This window comes from Ostrinia nubilalis, chromosome 26 (assembly GCF_963855985.1).
Source record: "Ostrinia nubilalis chromosome 26, ilOstNubi1.1, whole genome shotgun sequence".
In the NCBI taxonomy this organism is placed as follows: Eukaryota; Metazoa; Arthropoda; class Insecta; order Lepidoptera; family Crambidae; genus Ostrinia; species Ostrinia nubilalis.
Window position 1 is genome coordinate 10,506,235 of NC_087113.1, and position 19,400 is coordinate 10,525,634.

Below are 19,400 nucleotides of genomic sequence, written 5' to 3' on the forward strand. Positions count from 1 at the left end.
GCCGTCCTCATAATTATCAAAAGTTTTACGACCACGATATTTTAGATGGTTAACGAAAATTTTTTGTATACGTTCCAGACGGGATTTGTATACAGAATACTGGGGAGACCATATAGGGCTAGCATACTCAAGGACACTTCTCACATACGCGTTATAAACTGTTTTTACAATTGAAATATCCGAAAATGGCTTGCACACACGCATAACAAAGCCTAGATTTTTGTACGCCTTCATAATAGTTTTTTCAACGTGGAGGGAAAGTAGCATTTTGCTGTCCAAATGTACTCCTAAGTCCCTAACATTACTTTTCCTCTCTATTTGTTTGCCGTTGAAATTATAATTTTGTACGATAGGCTTTGGCTTTCGAGTAAATGTTATGCATTCGCATTTGCCTGCATTAACGGTTATATTATTTTTAACATAATACTCATATAGGCGATCCAGATCACTTTGTATAGAAAGGCTGTCTTGTAGGTTATTAATTTTATAAAATATCTTTTTGTCATCCGCATACATGAGATAGTGACAATGCTCAAAGCACATACCTATATCATACAGGTAGGCGTTGTAGAAAAGAGGACCCAAAAGGGAGCCCTGTGGAACCCCTGTAGGGACATTAATGTAATTTGAACGAAAACCACTCATCACTACAGCCTGGGAACGATTTGTGAGATATGATTCAGTCCACCGAAGTAAATCCCCATGGATTCCCAAAACCTGAAGTTTATTCAATAGGATCACGTGATCCACCCGATCAAAAGCCTTCTCAAAATCGGTGTAGATCACGTCGACCTGCCCACCCCCATCCATATTCTCCAGTACAAAACTCGTAAACCATGCCAGATTTGTAATGGTTGAGCGGCCCTTTAAGAAACCATGTTGGTTTTCAGGTATTGATTGTGCCAAGGTAGAATAAATTACGTTATAAACAATTTTCTCTAACATCTTTGCAGCAGTATTCAATATAGAAATGCCTCTATAATTGACAATATCCATACGCGACCCCTTCTTATGTACAGGCACTATTAGGGCGGACTTCCACCTATGTGGAAAAGTACCCTCCCGTAAAGAGCGGTTAAATATTATAGTTAACGGAAGAGCAAGCGACTTAGCACATCTCTTCCAAAACATAGCCGGCAACCCATCACTCCCAGCACCTTTATTTATGTCCAGGGATTTTAACATATTTTCTACAATTAACAAGGAAGTTTGTATATTTGATACTGTGTTACATAAAGATGGTTTCTGGGTTGCTGGTGAGTAATTGTCAGAGGGTGTGCCAAATACACTCTGGAAGAATGAGCTGAAGGCATTACATATATTTTTCCCGTCCGTATATTCAACTCCCTCCAGGTAAAACTTTTTGGGGTATGCGGATCCACCACGCAAAGCCTTAACAAAAGTCCAGAATGCTTTGGGGTGTTTTTTAATATTGTTTCCGCAGTGTGCCGTAAAATTCTTAAAACACTCATCTTGTACGCGTCGCTCTCTTGAACGTAATAGAGAAAACTCATCATAATCCAATCTATTTCCATATTTTTTCCAGCGCGAATGAGCTTTTGTTTTTTCTTTTATAATATTTATTAATGCTGGTGAGTACCATTTAGGGTACGACCGACGACTATCTTTTTTAAAGAAATAAGGAATGTTTAAATTTAGACAGTTATTTATGACATCATAGAAAACATCGACAGCCTCGTCGATAGTGCCTGTACACAAAAGAGATTGCCAGTCCTGTTCCTGAAAATATTTATTTACGTTATCATAGCATGCTATATTGAAATTCCGCTTTGCTGCGGGAGCCTCTCGCAAAGGTGCGATATTTAAGTCCAGAAGTGAGCAATAAATAGATGGGTGTGCGCGATCCTCCTTCAAGAGTGGTGTGAACCCAGATTCAACACGTATTGGAAGATTGGAAAACACAAGATCTAATGTGTTGCCATGAGAATTTTTTAGAACGTTATATTGTTTTAATCCACAATACGCAACTGTTTCCATAAGTTCCAAACTAGCCTCTTGAACCTCAACCGACCCTTTTTTTAAAACTGAGTATCCATTCTGGCTCCAAGATAAGCATGGCAGATTAAAATCACCCAGTAATACAAGATTATCTTCGGGACAGAGATCGATTACGTTTTTAACCGTATTTTTAATCGTTTTCAAATCGGAGGGTATCTGACGCATATCGATGGCTCCTACGTATAAGGGCGAAACTGCCGCTTACGCCTTTTTCCAATTATTTAAGCAATGATTTCACTTTGCTCTAATCTATAATATCAGTAAGAAAAAAAATTTTTTTTTCCATTAGATACAAAATAAAATTTTAGGCAAATAGGCGTATGTGCAAAACTACGCCACGTATAAAGCCCAATCATACGATTCGTCAATCTATACGAGTAGTTGCTTACATAAACATATATTTTTTATAATCCAAATCTTAAATAAAGCCATGAAAATATTTAGCAAATTGTTTTATTTATAAATTATGACACATTATATAGTTATTTAATTTTTAGCGTTAAGAGTCGCATCTCAAACTAATTTGAAAATTATAAATAACTTGAAAAAATCGAACTGCCTAAGGCATCGTGGCTTCAATTCCCGCCTTAGGCAATTCGATTTTTTCAAGTTATTTATATTTTTTAAAAATATGACATATTATGTTAAAAGACCTAACTAAATCTCGACCACAGTATATGGGCGTATTTGCGTTAAAACGTAAAACGGTACATTAAACGACTTTTTCTAACTGATTTATTATTGATATAGCACATGATAACAATTAAAATAATTACATGCATAAATAAAGAGAGTAATCGCTTAAAATATTATATTTACATTGTCATTTAAGTCTCTTTACGTTGAACAATATACATGAAATTATAGAAATATGCCGACGTAAAAGGGCAATGCGTAAAATCTCAAAATATATAAGAAAAATATAAAAATTGATAACAGCAGTAGCAAAAGCATTACATGTTAAGGCTAAATGTGAAATTTCATTAAATTCGTTTTAGTAGGTCAGAAGATATGACCCAAAAATATGGTTCTGGCCACTAAAATGGCTCTCCTGTAAAATTTACTTTTTTCACTTACGCCAGTATACGTAGGAGCCATCGATATTGGGGGGTATGTACACCGCACAAAAATGCAAGTTAGGTTTAGAAATGGACTGCGACGGCACTGTAACCCACAGTAATTCAGTCGGGGCTATGACTTTTAGATCACGAGACATAGCACCCAGTGTGCGTCGTATCATTATCACTACTCCACCACCGGTACACTTACCACTGGCATTCAAATCCCGGTCGGCCCTAAAAACATCATACCTGTCGTCACACAACTCACCATCAAAGATACCACCGTGCAACCAAGATTCCGTCAAAATAATTACGTCGTAATCGTTATTCAAAATGCTAAGTCTCAAATCGTAACATTTAGTCCTAAGACCTCGAACATTTTGGTAATAAATATGTAGATTATTATTCGCCATTTTGAATTACGTCAAACATAAAAACTCTAAATTTAAAGTATAATGTAACAAATTGATCGCATTCATCACCATTAAAACTTATTTTCAATTTAGTAAATACATCACTTCTTTTCATGTTTAAAAAACACAACTTCGTTATGCTATATTTATACCACTTCTGCACAAAATAAATAGTTAATAAGAAATTAAAATGACGGATATCGTAGCAAACACGGCGAATATGCACTGATGTATAATTATTGTAAGACGACGTTACGTTCCGGCGAGTGCCAGTAGGACTGAGTGATAATTTTGTTGTGGGGTAAACTGAGTGAGGTGCAAAACTCCGGCCGAGCCCAAACGTTACAAAACAGTCTATAAAAGAAGGTGCGCTCTTATACTGGGATAATAAGTGAACAAATACAGTCATATTATCCCTATAATTGTATATTAAATATTCAAGTGTGCAGTTTTGACAGTTCATTTTAGTAATAAAATAAATAATTATGTATTTTTGCAAGCTACAAATACTGATTACAGGGAGGCAGATGGCAATTATAATTGCTAAGTAATCTATAATTGGATATGAGTTTAAAAACATTAGATACAATAGAATTACAATATTCAATCGAAAAAAAGCGTTTAATTCTGTTGGTATAATATGACGATCTCCATTGGTAACAATCGTGAATCGCCGCACATGCATCGAACGAACCACCAATACTACCGAAAAGCAAGTCATTGTGAGCAGTGAGTGCAGCCCGTGTGGAATCATAGAATAGTTATAAACAGAGTAGAAAATCTCAGTTGCTACAACATAACATGGGGCTGGCTTTACAGTTTCTAAGGCAAACAGAATCAAAATAACAGCATGCAGTAATATGTAAGGAACAAAACTTAAATACTTGAAAGTCTCACATAATATCAAACTATTTTCGTGACATCCTTGTCCTGTGTTACATGTATAGCCGGTGAAGTATCGTTTTTTCTCACGAAAATTCTTCCATTTTTTGTCCAGATATACCGATATTCCTTTACTTTTGCGGCCTCCCTGCATTTTTTCAAAAGGAGTTTGTTGTATTGCGTAAGATGTTCATTTACATACACTCGGCCAGCCTTGCCATGCAATCCGAGATCCTCGTTAGATAGGTGATTTTTACGGATTCCAGAGATTATGTTGTCCTTAATTAGTCGTGATTTCATCTTCGCAATTATATTCCTCGGACGCCCCTGTTGTTTCACCATGGGTGTGATGCGGTTAACCTCAAGAACTTCTTCTGGGGAGATAGGTACGCGAGCATGTTTGGCAATTGACATGATGATATTGAGTAAGTTCTCTTCTTTCGTTTCCAAAACACCAACAATTTCCAAATTGAGCAGACGTTCTCTTTGGTTAGAGGTGTTAATTTCCTGCTGTAGGAGCCTGTTTTCATTTGATAATGCGTCTATCCTAGACTCAAAGGTCTCAATATTTTTCCCCTTAGCTTCCAAAGTCTTCATATTTTTATCGAAATCGTCGCACCTGTCACTGTGAAATTGCATCGATCCTTCCAAAGCCGCAACCCTCTTTAGTGTTTCTTTGTGTTCCGAGTCAAGAGATTGGACAGATTTCTTCATTTCCTGGCATTCATAATGTACTTTACCAATTTCAGTTTTCATTTCAGTGACTGAAAGAGTAAGTTTTTCTAAGTCAGACTTGAATACTGACTGTATATCGTTTTTCATTTGCAGGATACTATCCTTTAGTTCGGTCCTCAATTCAATTATAGTAGATTGCATCTCCTTGAGAGCCACTGAAACGTCATCGTCGTGTTTCCGTTTTCGGAAAGTAACACTACCTGCTTCAGCTGTGTTACTGATGTCAGGATTCGATTGGCAAAGTTTGCTTGGTGATCGTAGCATTTTGTGGTATGTTTGTCTCTTCTGTATGTTTTATCCTTTGATTTGTGCTGGAGTTAGCTGCTCTTTCAAAATCGGACTGTGTGCACTGTTATTAAGGTACAATTTAGAGTGTATGCTTCAGAACGCAACGAGCAACACGTCCACCTTGTACGAGAACGCAAACGCATATGGTTTCCAACATGGCAAAAATCAGAACCAGCGATCCGGTATAGACGGTGGCGCCCCGCTGTCAATGTCATGGACAGGACAGTTCAGTATTTTGGAACTATAGACATGTTGACACCACCAATCAATTGACGTACTTGTTAAAACTGTCAAAACGAAAATCTCCGAAAGATTTTGTATGGCACTACAAGCAAGTGACGTCAACTCAAATAAACTACTTTTTTCAATTACAATGCGACAAAAAATCGTAATTTATAGGTAATTTAAAATTAATTAAGTTATTAAGACCAGAATGAAGTGTCTTTTTAGAAAAGTTGTGATTTCGAATTACTGGAGAATGGTGTCAAACTGTCCATTACGCGGGACTTGGGTCAAGAAGCCCAAGTGCGAGACATCCTCAATCCTCATGCTATGCAGAATTGAAACTTGAAACTGCGTATGACCGTAGCGTAGGTAATAGCTTGCGGCCAATCCCGCGAATGCGCGAGCAAATGACATCTCCGAAATCATATTCTCTTCTTCGGCAAACGAATAAACACTATTAAAACATAAAATAGAAAGACACGGGTCTTAACGCGACCTGCTTATGGCCACTTGTGCTTGAGACCACGGCTACAGCATAGCAGCCAAAAGGCCAAGCCGTAAGTACATAATGTAACTCATTAATAAACGTCGCGTTAAGACCCGTGTTTTTCTATTTTAGTTGAAATGGAACGCGAAAGTTTAAATACTATTAAAACTTGTCACAGAATACGACAAAGAGGAACTCTTACGCAACGTGTTCCGCAAGGCGCGGTTAAAGGCCAAAGAGGAGCTGAGCCAGCAGCTCACTGAGTTCCAGGTCAAGCGTAAAGTGGGACTCGCTTCACTCTACTCGCCGGATGACCCCGTCATCGAGAAGTGTGACGTCGACAAGGCACAGGTGAGCACACGAGCACAGCAGATGGCCTTATTACATTGTGATATGCAACAAAGTGTTGAGTATTGAAGCTAGGAGCTGAGACATCAGTTCAGAGTTCCAGGTTAAGCGCAAGGTCGGGCTCGCCTCGCTCTACTCGCCGGATGACCCCGTCATCGAGAAGTGTGACGTCGACAAGGCACAGGTGAGCATACGAGCACAGCGGAATAGGGCCTTATTACATTGTGAAATGCAACAAAGTGTTGAGTATTGAGGCGAGGAGCTGAGACATTAGTTCAGAGGTCCAGGTCAAGCGTAAAGTCGGGCTCGCTTCACTCTACTCGCCTGACGACCCCGTCATCGAGAAGTGTGACGTTGACAAGGCACAGGTGAGCACACGAGCACAGCAGAAGGCCTTATTACATTGTGATATGCAACAAAGTGTTGAGTATTGAGTCGAGGAGCTGAGACATTAGTTCAGAGGTCCAGGTCAAGCGTAAAGTGGGACTCGCTTCACTCTACTCGCCTGACGACCCCGTCATCGAGAAGTGTGACGTCGACAAGGCACAGGTGAGCATACGTACAAATCTCACCGCCGCCAATGGTTCTTCCTGCCTCATGGCGTACGAACCGAATCTCGGGAGAGCGCGCGGGTACTTGGTCTGGGCTCCTTTCCCCGGGCGTTTTGCTTGACTCCCTACAAATTTCTCTGATCCATGTCCCTTCTCATTGTCAATTCTCTCTCTTCTGGGGCTGCTAACGTTAATAATATAACATCACTTCTTCTCAAAACTTCGCCTGATTGTGTGCCAGGAGTGCGCGAACTCAGTAACTGCGACTACTCGTGAGGTCCTGGTGATAAATAGGTCCTTGCTCGGCTCTCTGTATTGCATCCAGTATCTTCTGTCGAGCTTCACCATGTAAGTTACATTCCCAAAGAGCACACTAACAGCAGGAGGCGAGGAGTTGAGCCAGTAGCTCACAGAGTTCCAGGTCAAGCGTAAAGTGGGACTCGCCTCGCTCTACTCGCCGGATGACCCCGTCATCGAGAAGTGTGACGTTGACAAGGCACAGGTGAGCACACGAGCACAGCAGAAGGCCTTATTACATTGTGAAATGCAACAAAGTGTTGAGTATTGAGTCGAGGAGCTGAGACATTAGTTCAGAGGTCCAGGTCAAGCTTAAAGTGGGGCTCGCTTCACTCTACTCGCCGGATGACCCCGTCATCGAGAAGTGTGACGTTGACAAGGCACAGGTGAGCACACGAGCACAGCAGAAGGCCTTATTACATTGTGAAATGCAACAAAGTGTTGAGTATTGAGGCGAGGAGCTCAGACATTAGTTCAGAGGTCCAGGTCAAGCGCAAAGTGGGGCTCGCTTCACTCTACTCGCCTGACGACCCCGTCATCGAGAAGTGTGACGTCGACAAGGCACAGGTGAGGATACGAACAAATCTCACCGCCGCCAATGGTTCTCCCTGCCTCGTGGCGTACGAACCGAATCTCGAAGCTCCTTTCCTCGAACGCCTTGCTTGACTCTACAAATTTCTCTGGTCCATGTCCCTTCCCATTGTTATTTCTCCCTCTTCTGGGGCTGCTAACGTTAATAATATAACATCACTTCTTCTCAAAACTTCGCCTGATTGTGTGCCAGGAGTGCGCGAACTCAGTTACTGCGACTACTCGTGAGGTCCTGGTGATAAATAGGTCCTTGCTTGGCTCTCTGTATTGCATCCAGCATCTTCTGTCGAGCTTCACCATGTAAGTTACATTCCCAAAGAGCACACTAACAGCAGGAGGCGAGGAGTCGAGCCAGCAGCTCACGAAGTTCCAGGTCAAGCGTAAGGTCGGGCTCGCCTCGCTCTACTCGCCGGATGACCCCGTCATCGTGAAGTGTGACGTTGACAAGGCACAGGTGAGCACACGAGCACAGCAGAAGGCCTTATTACATTGTGATATGCAACAAAGTGTTGAGTATTGAGGCTAGGATCTGAGACATTAGTTCAGAGTTCTAGGTCAAGCGTAAAGTGGGGCTCGCTTCACTCTACTCGCCGAATGACCCCGTCATCGAGAAGTGTGACGTTGACAAGGCACAGGTGAGCACACGAGCACAGCAGAAGGCCTTATTACATTGTGAAATGCAACAAAGTGTTGAGTATTGAGTCGAGGAGCTGAGACATTAGTTCAGAGTTCCAGGTCAAGCTTAAAGTGGGGCTCGCCTCGCTCTACTTGCCCGATGATCCCGTCATTGAGAAGTGTGACGTTGACAAGGCACAGGTAGGCAACCGAACAAATCCCACCGCCGCCAATGGTTCTTCCTGCCTCACGGCGTACGAACCGAATCTCGAAGCTCCTTTCCTCGAACGCCTTGCTTGACTCTACAAATTTCTCTGGTCCGTGTCCCTTCCCATTGTTAATTCTCCTTCTTCTGGGGCTGCTAACGTTAATAATATAACATCACTTCTTCTCAAAACTACGCCTGATTGTGTGCCAGGAGTGCGCGAACTCAGTAACTGCGACTACTCGTGAGGTCCTGGTGATAAATAGGTCCTTGCTCGGCTCTCTGTATTGCATCCAGCATCTTCTGTCTTCACCATGTAAGTTACATTCCCAAAGAGCACACTAACAGCAGGAGACGAGGAGCTGAGCCGCAGGTGAGCCAGCAGTTTAGGGTTCCAGGTTCCAGGTTGAGTCCACGGTGGGGCTCACTTCGCTTCTAGCGCTCGATGACGTTATTGAGAAGTATGACGTCACAAGGCAGGGGCACACAGCACAGCAGGACGTGAGGACCTTAGTCAGCAACTCAGAGTTTCAGCTCAAGGTGGAACCAAGAGTTTCAGGTCAAGGGCAAGCGATGATGGATGTGAAAGTGGGAGCAAACTTAACGGCAATGCGCGGCAAAAACGTGCAGCAAAATGTTCTAAAAGCTAAAAAGAATTCTGCTGTAAGGCTTTGTTCAGAACCGTGCGATGTCTGGGTGATTCTCATTGGCGAGACACTGCAGTTACAGTTTGATACAAATATACGAGAATTGCCTAGCTACCGCGCGATTATCGCTGTCTGAACCAGGCTTAAATTTCTTGAAATTTTATTTTTAACAGTCGCCAAATTGAAATTCAAATAATAATTAATTTCGCAGGAACAAGTGGTGGTCGAGCGCTTGCTGTGCCAGCGGCTGAGCGAGGCAGCGGGCCGGGAGTCGGCGCCCGCGCCGTCCTCGTGTTGTTCCGCGCCCGGCGCCAACGCGGCGCTGCTGCACGCGCTGTACGCCGCCGCGCTGTGCCTGCACTGCCGGTGAGTGCTACGTAGTTCGGTAATCTGTTAATAGATGGCGTTGGGTGTACGGTCGAAAGATGGCATTGGCTGTTAGGGGGCGTCCATTAATTACGTGAGACAATTTTGGCGATTTTTCAACCCCGCCACCCCCTTGGTGAGATTTGGTAAGATTTGTCCAGACCCCCTCCCCCTCCCAAAAATCTCACGTGAGATTTCTTAAAATACATAAAATATTTGCAATGTAAATGGGTTATCTATGCTTCGATTAGGATTGACGTACTATCAACCACACCAAGCCACGATAGCCGAACGGTCAAGCGGTCAGTACGACGTAGTTCGATAATAATCTGTCAATAGATGGCGTTGGGTCACGCTTGCATCGCGGTGACGTACTATCAACCACACCAAGCCACGATAGCCGATCGGTGAAGCGGTCAGTACGACGTAGTTCGATAATCTGTCAATAGATGGCGTTGGGTTCATTACAGTGACGTACTATCGGTCACACGAAGCCACGATAGCCGATCGGTGAAGCGGTCAATACGACGTAGTTCGATAATCTGTCAATAGATGGCGTTGGGTGTACGATACGAACGTGTGACATCGGTCGAAAGATGGCATTGGCTGTTACTGACGTCGCGGTGATATTATTTTTGCCATTGTTAGTGACTGAGCGAAATAAGCGGCTGCTGTGCGCGCCTTTAGTTCCGCGCCCGGCTGCTACACGCGCTGTACGCCGCCGCGCTGTGCCTGCACTGCCGGTGAGTGCAACGTAGTTCGATAATCTGTCAATAGATGGCGTTGGGTGCACTGCCGGTGAGTAACATACAACATAGTTCAATAATCTGTCAATAGATGGCGTTGGGTGTACGATACCAGGCCTGTGGGTCTAGACAAAGTGCAAATTATAATCGCAAACCAGTCGAAAAGTAGTCGAAAAGCCCCTTTTTTGTATGGAGTTTTGACGGATTCGATTATCGATTCGATCAAAAAGTGCGTTTTGTCTAGGGGGGCTGTTCATCTCCGCGAGTTTACATCGAAAACAAAACACGCACGATGGCCCACCTACATGGCGTTGGGTGTACGATACGAACGTGTGACATCGGTCGAAAGATGGCATTGGCTGTTACTGACGTCGCGGTGATATTATTTTTGCCATTGTTAGTGACTGAGCGAAATAACAGGACGCTAGTCGGCGCCCTCGCTCACCTACGTCGAACTTGAGTGACGTACAACATAGTTCGATAGTCCGTCAATAGATGGCGTTGGGTGTCGCTTGCATCGCGGTGACGTATTATCTATCGGCCACACGAAGCCACGATAGCCGATCGGTGAAGCGGTCAGTACGACGTAGTTCGATAATCTGTCAATAGATGGCGTTGGGTGTCGCTTGCATCACAGTCACGTATTATCGGCCACACGAAGCTACGATAGCCGAACGGTGAAGCGGTCAATACGACGTAGTTCGATAATCTGTCAGTAGATGGCGTTGGGTGTCGCTTGCATCGCGGTGACGTACTATCGGCCACACGAAGCCACGATAGCCGAACGGTGAAGGGGTCAGGCTGGCCGACTCGTGATCCGAGGAACGCGGATTCGGTCCCCGCCGCCGCTCGACTATTGTGGTGAGCTCACTCATGTCATCTCGTTCTATCGCAAAGAAACACCATTTGATGAGAGCGAGAGAACAAACGGAAATGGATAGCTGGAACTGTGGCTGATAATACAATGATTCGCGTCTAAGTAATATGATAGCGCCAATATAATAACTCTTTCATTGCCAATAGATGGCGTTTGAGTCTATACTATAGCATCGGAGACATCGATATTTTGGTGGCAAACTTACTTGTAAAAAACGAAAAAAAAAAAACCAACCGTATACATAGTCGATAGGGTAAAATGCTTACTAGACTAAAGCCTTGTCTGTCAGCACTTAGAATTTTGTCCAATGACCCCAAGCTACCCATCCTTATCGCTCGCGCGTAATTATGTTGCTGTCGCGACTGTGCGACGGGCGCCCGCAGTGAGTGTGCGAGCGCGACAGCAACAAAATTCTACGTGCTGAAGACTACTTCGTAATTTTAACAGGTTGTAGCGTAGTGTAACCCCTACAGAAACAAATGAAGATAACAAATGTTTTGATTCTTGATCCGTCGGTGGGTGGGAGTCACTGACATGCTAACAACATTAATAAATATTATTAAAAATTGAATTAGTTTTTGATTGAGGTAAATGATATTCAGCCATCAAGCTCGACTCAAACAATTTAATTGTTTATTACTCATACATGTATTTTAGTATTATTACCGCAAAAGGAAAGAGGAAAAGACCCATTTATTCAATTTTCAGCCGTATTGTCGTTTAAATATAATTTCAAATCAATTGTTCTGTGACATTTGTGTGTCCGTAATTATTAAAATAATATTTTCCCGGAACATAATAATAGTACAGACTTAACGGTTTGAACGTCAAGGGTTTTACGTTTTGATCTATTTTCGCCTAGAATATTTACGATTTAAGGTTTATTGGTACTATAATATTCTTAAAATGTATCACTTCCAATTAGTGGTTTTAAAATAGTGTTGTGTTTACATAATTATATTTTCTGATAAAACCCATAGAAGAAGTTATAAAGATGTGTTGATAAATACAAGAGTACCAAAAATTCGTCCTCATCAACAATAAATAAATATCTTACCTGTTATGGGTGTAAATTAAATGAATAATGGTGAGTGAGAAGTACACCATAATGGTGACTGTAGATATATCAGAAGAAAAAGCCAGGGAAGTGAGGAGGAAATGGTGGCAGTCTCCGAAGAGCAAAAAACCTAAGCAGGCAAAGTAAGTTGTTGCTTCTGGTGACAGTTTTCTATCATTTTGATGGTTTTTTTTATGCAGGTTATGTTTTAGCCGAGCCGTAAAGCCGAAAGAGTTCGATTATACTATCCCAATTGAGTTTTTTTTATATCGTGTGACTTCGATTGGATGCTCTCTATCTCCAGGACTATTTTGGGGCGTGTAGGAGCGCCCGAGCGTGTTTGCAGAAAATAAATTACTTTTATGACTTTTTATAATTTTAAATGATTTAACTTTCACACCCTTCACTAATTGGATGCCACAGGATTCCAAACTGTGGACCCTAGTATGACCAGGATCTGCAGTACAGTCTCTCACCAATGAACGAGACTTGAAATTAGCAATTTAGCACCTTTGTGTGTATTTTGTGTGTATGGGAAGACTGGTCTCCACGACACAGGGAATCCTAGTGTGGAGTCCAGTGATGCTTTTAGTACATACTGTATAAATATAAATTGTAATCAGTTTTTATTTTGAACTAGCTGACCCGGCGAACTTCGTACCGCCTTAGCGTAGAGATTTTCTTTATATTTTTTTCCGTAAAAACCTTGTACAGAGTATTAGAAAACTACAAAAAAAAAATCAGCCAAATCGGTCAAGCCGTTTTCATGTTATGTCGTGACAACGGAAAACGGGTTTCATTTTTATATATATAGATGTAACAGTAACCAGATCATGTACTGTAATATTTTTGGACTAAATAAATATCATTTTCATTTATTTAAAGCTGTTTTTCCCATGCAGGCCAGCGTCGGTGGCGGCAGCGGTGGGCGGGTCTCGCGCGTCGTTCCTACAACGCGACAAGTTGTACAAGCAGCGCGTCAAACAGCTCACGAAACAGCATCCGCAGCCTGTGAGTATACCTGTACATTCTGCTTTCATGATTGTTTTAGTCACAGGACGTCGACTGCTGAACATAGGCCTCCCCCAATGATTTCCACATCGCCCGGTAGGTGGCGCCCTGTATTTAGCTCCTTCCTTCTGCTTTACAAAGATTATAAATTGTTCACTAAATTTACACAGAGTAGGAATGGTGATGTTTAAGAATGAACCATTACGCTTGATGACATAACGACACAATAATGGATGAATTTAAATGTTAAAATACTATCAGTATCTGTTTTTTACTAAATCAAAGTAGACGGTAATTAAAAATTGACGTTGTAGGATTTAAAAGGGACTAAAAACCTACCCTTAAGAAACCCTGCAGACAAGTAATAACGTCCTTCGTGATCGGGCTTACCAATTACTGCTTAGAATGTCTTATTTTTCATTTTGTCATTGCCACATCGCGTCGTGTTTTCATGAGAGCCATGGAATTGTGCGATGCAATGTTTAGCGACGTATTTTTTTTCCGTCCCATAAGTGTTTTGACTAGTGCTTAACATTACATTTTAAATGCCTTAAAATCTAGCTATCCTAGATCCCAAACTGTATGTTCGTTAAGGCCCAGAACAGACGGTGAAACGCAACTGCAACGAAACTGCAACTGCTAGTTACTTTTGAGTTGCATCTAAGTTTCTGCCATAGCGTCCGTTGAGAGACCACACATGACGCGACTAGTTTGAAACTTTCAATGCTATGGCAGAAACTTAGATGCAACTCAAAAGTAACTATAGTCTGGTCCGTGAGCACGTAGAATTTTGTCCAATGACCCCTAGCTACCCATCTTTATCGCTCGCGCGTAATTATGTTGCTATCGCGCTCGCACACTCACTGCGGGTGCCAGTCGCACAGTCGCGACAGCAATATAATTACGCGCGAGCGATAAGGATGGGTAGCTAGGGGTCATTGGACAAAATTCTACGTGCTCACGGACCGGGCTTTAGCGGTTGCAGTTTCGTTGCAGTTGCGTTTCACCGTCTGTTCTGGTCCTAAGAGTTTGTGAGTGTCAGTGTTTTTGTAGGGCAGGGAAAACAAGTGATCAACACAAGATTCTAGTTTCAACTCATTTATTATCGATATTTAACTTATGCATTACAGCTCCGTGTCACGTGTCTGTGCGTGTGTCTATTTGGACATTGAACTTTATATAATGCAATTTATTATAGATGTTAAGTACATTGACACGGCTACCACAAGTTATTCTGTTTTCCGCAGTACGTAGTCCGGGGTCACCATCTACAGCTACAAGCGCTGACGTCGGTGGGGCACTGCCACCACTGCGACCACGTCATCTGGGGCCTCGCGCCGCAGGCCTACGTCTGCACAGGTACATGCTGCGCCTGGTGTCCGCAGCACTAGTCCGAGCCACCTGCAGCTACAAGCGCTGACGTCGGTGGGCCCCTGCCACCACTGCGACCACGTCATCTGGGGCCTCGCGCCGCAGGCCTACGTCTGCACAGGTACAGACGACAGCACGTGAACGTAACCACTGTGGGAGCTTGTGCAGTTGTAATAGGAGCGAGTTTGCAACAAAAATGGGTAACCTGATGTGCTGTCGTGTCTACATGTACACCTGGTCAGCACTAGTCCGCCCGCCACCTGCAGCATGCTATTTGTCAATTATAGGTCGCTCAACACGAGTTGAGGCGTTCAACACAAGCCAAGACTCGCCACGCTGACGTCTTTCGTAGTACGACTGATAAGTGCTTTCTATCTCGCAAGTCCACATTTAATTTAGCAAGAGCGAGGTAGCTAGTGTATTTGATATTACATCAAGGTGAGTACCGTGTTCGCCTCAACTTTCGTTGAGCGAACTAGACCACACACTTTTGATACGTCAGGATATGCATAAAATAGGGTACTTTGACACCACTAATCAATTGATAACTGACCAATGAAAAGGTAAGGCTTCGAATATCAATGGGATTAGGAATAGTTGTAGTTATCTGGTCTTAGTTGATCTATGTTGGTTTATTAATTCCGACACTAGCGCCAGTGACATAACCAAAAGACTTACATGAACTATTTCTGTCTCCAGACTGCAAACTGCGAGTGCACCGGACATGTGCAAAGTCTGTGGAGGAAGGATGCTGTATGGACGGCGAGCACCATAACAACAGGATATCACGCTTCATGGAGCGGATACACCCCAACAACCAGCTCAATAGTGAGTAGTAGGAATGTTGCAATTTGCGGGAATATTGCCGGGAATATTGCTGAGAATATTGCTTCGAATATTGCCACTGTCGAGAATATTGACGGAAATATTGCTGGCAATATTGTTAGAGTAAGTGTGGAGGAAGGATTCTGCATGGACGGCGAGCACTATAACAACATAATATCGCGCTTCATGGAGCGGATACATGCCAACAACCAGCTCAATAGTGAGTAGGAATATTGACATTTATGGCAATATTGCCGGGAATATTGCTGAGAATATTCCTGGGAATATTGCTGAGAATATTCCTGGGAATATTGCTGAGAATATTCCTGGGAATATTGCTGAGAATATTCCTGGGAATATTGCTGAGAATATTCCTGGGAATATTGCTGAGAATATTCCTGGGAATATTGCCACTGTCAACAACATAGCCGGGAATATGGCTGGCAATATTGTTTGATTAAGTCGGTGTAGGAAGGATGCTGCATGGACGGCGAGCACCATAACAACAGGATATCGCGCTTCATGGAGCGGATACACCCTAACAATCAGCTCAACAGTGAGTAGTAGGAATGTTGCAATTTACGGGAATATTGCTTCGAATATTGCCACTGTCGAGAATATTGCCGGAAATATTGCTGGCAATATTGTTAGAGTAAGTGTGGAGGAAGGATGCTGCATGGACGGCGAGCACCATAACAACAGGATATCGCGCTTCATGGAGCGGATACATCCCAACAACCAGCTCAACAGTGAGTAGGAATATTTATATTTACGGCAATATTGCCGGGAATATTGCTGAGAATATTGCTTCGAATATTGCTACTGTCGAGAATATTGCCGGAAATATTGCTGGCAATATTGTTAAGAGTGAGTGTAGAAGAAGGATGCTGTATGGACGGCGAGCACCACAACAACAGGATATCTCGCTTCATGGAGCGGATACACCCCAATAACCAGCTCAATAGTGAGTAGGAATATTGACATTTACAGGAATATTTCCGGGAATATTGCTGAGAATATTCCTGGGAATATTGCTGAGAATATTCCTGGGAATATTGCTGAGAATATTCCTGGGAATATTGCTGAAAATATTCCTGGGAATATTGCCACTGTCAACAACATTGCCGGGAATATTGCTGGCAATATTGTTAGAGTAAGTGTGGAGGAAGGATGCTGTATGGACGGCGAGCACCATAACAACAGGATATCGCGCTTCATGGAGCGGATACACCCCAACAACCAGCTCAACAGTGAGTAGTAGGAATGTTGCAAATTACGGGAATATTGCTGAGAATGTTTTTTTTTATCCACAACGAGGAAGCTTTTTGCCTGTATCTCACCTGATGGTAAGTGACTATCAGGACGAAGGTTTTAATATTACTGGGAATATATTGTTACTGTCGACAACATTGCTGGGAATATTGCTGGCAATGTTGTTAGAGTAGTTCTGTGAAGGAAGGATGCTGCATGGACGGCGAGCACCATAACAACAGGATATCGCGCTTCATGGAGCGGATACACCCCAACAACCAGCTCAATAGTGAGTAGTAGGAATGTTGCAATTTACGGGAATATTGCTGAGAATATTGCCACTGTCGAGAATATTGCTGGGAATATTGCTGGCAATATTGTTAGAGTAGTTCTGTGGAGGAAGGATGCTGTATGGACGGCGAGCACCATAACAACAGGATATCGCGCTTCATGGAGCGGATACACCCCAACAACCAGCTCAATAGTGAGTAGTAGGAATGTTGCAAATTACGGGAATATTGCTGAAAATATTGTCACTTTTGACAACATTGCCGGGAATATTGCCACTACCGACAATGTTGAAAGGAATATTGCTGGAAATAGGCTCTGCTTGACAATATTGTTTGAAACATTTTTAAGAATATTACCACTATTAATATTTCTTTGTTTTCAGATCCAGACACTGGAGATAAGAAATCGAGGAAAACGTCGAATCACTTTCTCAACAGTGAGTTGACTTTTAATCTAATTTTTTTATATTTTTTTATCCAAGAGAGTTAAACAGCAAATAAATTCAATTTCAAATTCTTTTTTATTTCATAATTTGAAGAAATGGTTTCCCAAATCAATGTAAATAGTACGTTTTGCGAACGCTTGCAGCTATTTGAATTCACCTCAACCTTATCATATGTGAATAAGGTTCAAATTATAACAGCCGTAATCCTTCACAGTGGAGAGGAGTTTTCGGAAGATGGAGGACGAACAACCCTGGGACCAGACGCTGACGCCGGCTTCTTCTCAAGGTCAGTGATCTTTATTATCTAGAGTATAAGGTTCATTTTAGGAAAACTTTACAGTGAACTTTCACTACAGTACTACCGAATTTGATATTAGTTTTTTGACTTTGAAATTAAAGTAAAAAGTTGTTGTTATTTTTTGCTGCTTAATTTGCAACCGTGTTGCAAAGTTACTACATTACCAATATCATACGTGCGTTTTTCCGTATAGCAATTTGTAATCCCAGACTGGAGGTGTATTTGAATACATGTAGCTATAATACTTCGTATTTACTAACTGATCGTGAGTGTAAGTTGTGCAGTTAAAGCCTGCATCGAAGATCCAGCTTTACTATTAAATTTAAGAAACCAGTTGTTTTTTTCTCCATAAAATACTGTGCGTGTACGTCTAAATAAGCAGGTAAGTAACTGGCAATATCTATTTTCATTGAATTTATGATGTATTCACGTTCTCTTGTTCATTATTTCTAACACAATCGTTCTCGTAACGTCAAAACATCAGAATGAATGCTATAACTCCGGATATTCTCGACAGTTGTAGACCGTCCGCAGAAGTCTGGAGGAGAGTTCTGGATGTGTTAAGTCAAGTGTGAAATAAATAAAATTAATTATGTTCTTGGACATTTTATCCATCTAAGTCTCAAATTAGGAAATTGCATTTGTGTAGAAATGTATGTACTAGGTATGTAGGAAATGAACTTGCGACCTCTGATATAATAGTAGTCAGGAACCACCAACCACTAAGCCGATTTACTTCACAGCCATAAACTGAGCTGAATTTTAATACTAGAGAACTAGCGGCCGCCCCCGACTTCGGGTCGGGTAAAACGGGACCCCCTTAGGGGTGGAGTTTCGTCAAATCCGTTCTTAGACTGGTTTTAGTGTCACGCGGACCGTCCGCTCACTCCGCACAGCCGATCTCTATGAACTGCTAGGGAGCGAGCGGGGCCTGCGGACCGCATTAGGTACTCTAAAACGCTTCCTAGAAGTTTATACTGCTGTGTGGAGCGCATCCGCACTGGACGGTCTGCGTGACACTAAAACCAGCCTTAGTGAGCACCTACGTTCTAAAAGGGAACCCCATGCAAAATTTGAGACTCCTAGCAATTGCAATTGTAGTTTCTGATTCTGAGATTTAGTGATGAGTGAGTGAGTCAGTCAGTCAATCGCTTTTATAAATATGGATATCAGACAAACAATATTTCGATTTCATCGTCTTTCAAGATGCACCTCCCCATTTAATACAGATTATAATAACATAAAACAGCTTCCATTACTTCTTCAAGAAAGATATCAAAGCTATCTCCATTCCCATTCAAATCCTGCCTTTTGTGTCAGCACAGTACCACATCCAGGGCTTAAATACCAGCAACATACTAGTATTCCATTACTCCTAGCCAGTCTGTCTAGACCCGCGTCTCTAATAGTTTCAGTTATATTTCTAATAAACAGCCAGGTCTAGTGTTTGTGGTCATAACGCTAGATCGTTCACAAATGGGCACAGTGTAGGAAGGAA

General features: G+C 42.3%; 2 protein-coding genes across 2 annotated transcripts in view; both read left to right on the forward strand.

Moving 5' to 3' along the window:
* The window catches only part of LOC135084449 (SH3 and multiple ankyrin repeat domains protein 1-like), an 88,834-nt gene extending 79,100 nt beyond the window's left edge, over window positions 1-9,734 (forward strand). Inside the window, exons 17-22 of the mRNA XM_063979232.1 lie at window positions 6,289-6,461; window positions 6,562-6,642; window positions 6,746-6,826; window positions 6,927-7,090; window positions 7,765-7,873; window positions 9,576-9,734. Of these exons, the coding sequence (XP_063835302.1) occupies window positions 6,289-6,461; window positions 6,562-6,642; window positions 6,746-6,826; window positions 6,927-7,090; window positions 7,765-7,873; window positions 9,576-9,734 (767 nt within the window). The remainder of the gene's footprint in view (window positions 1-6,288; window positions 6,462-6,561; window positions 6,643-6,745; window positions 6,827-6,926; window positions 7,091-7,764; window positions 7,874-9,575) is intronic.
* Window positions 9,735-16,293: 6,559 nt separating this feature from the next.
* Window positions 16,294-18,466, forward strand: LOC135084451 (uncharacterized). The gene is made up of 5 exons (XM_063979233.1): window positions 16,294-16,370; window positions 16,608-16,867; window positions 17,542-17,595; window positions 17,819-17,890; window positions 18,420-18,466. Exons 1-5 carry the CDS (start codon window positions 16,294-16,296, stop codon window positions 18,464-18,466), a joined length of 510 nt encoding a protein of 169 aa, XP_063835303.1.
* The last annotated feature ends 934 nt before the right edge of the window (window positions 18,467-19,400 follow it).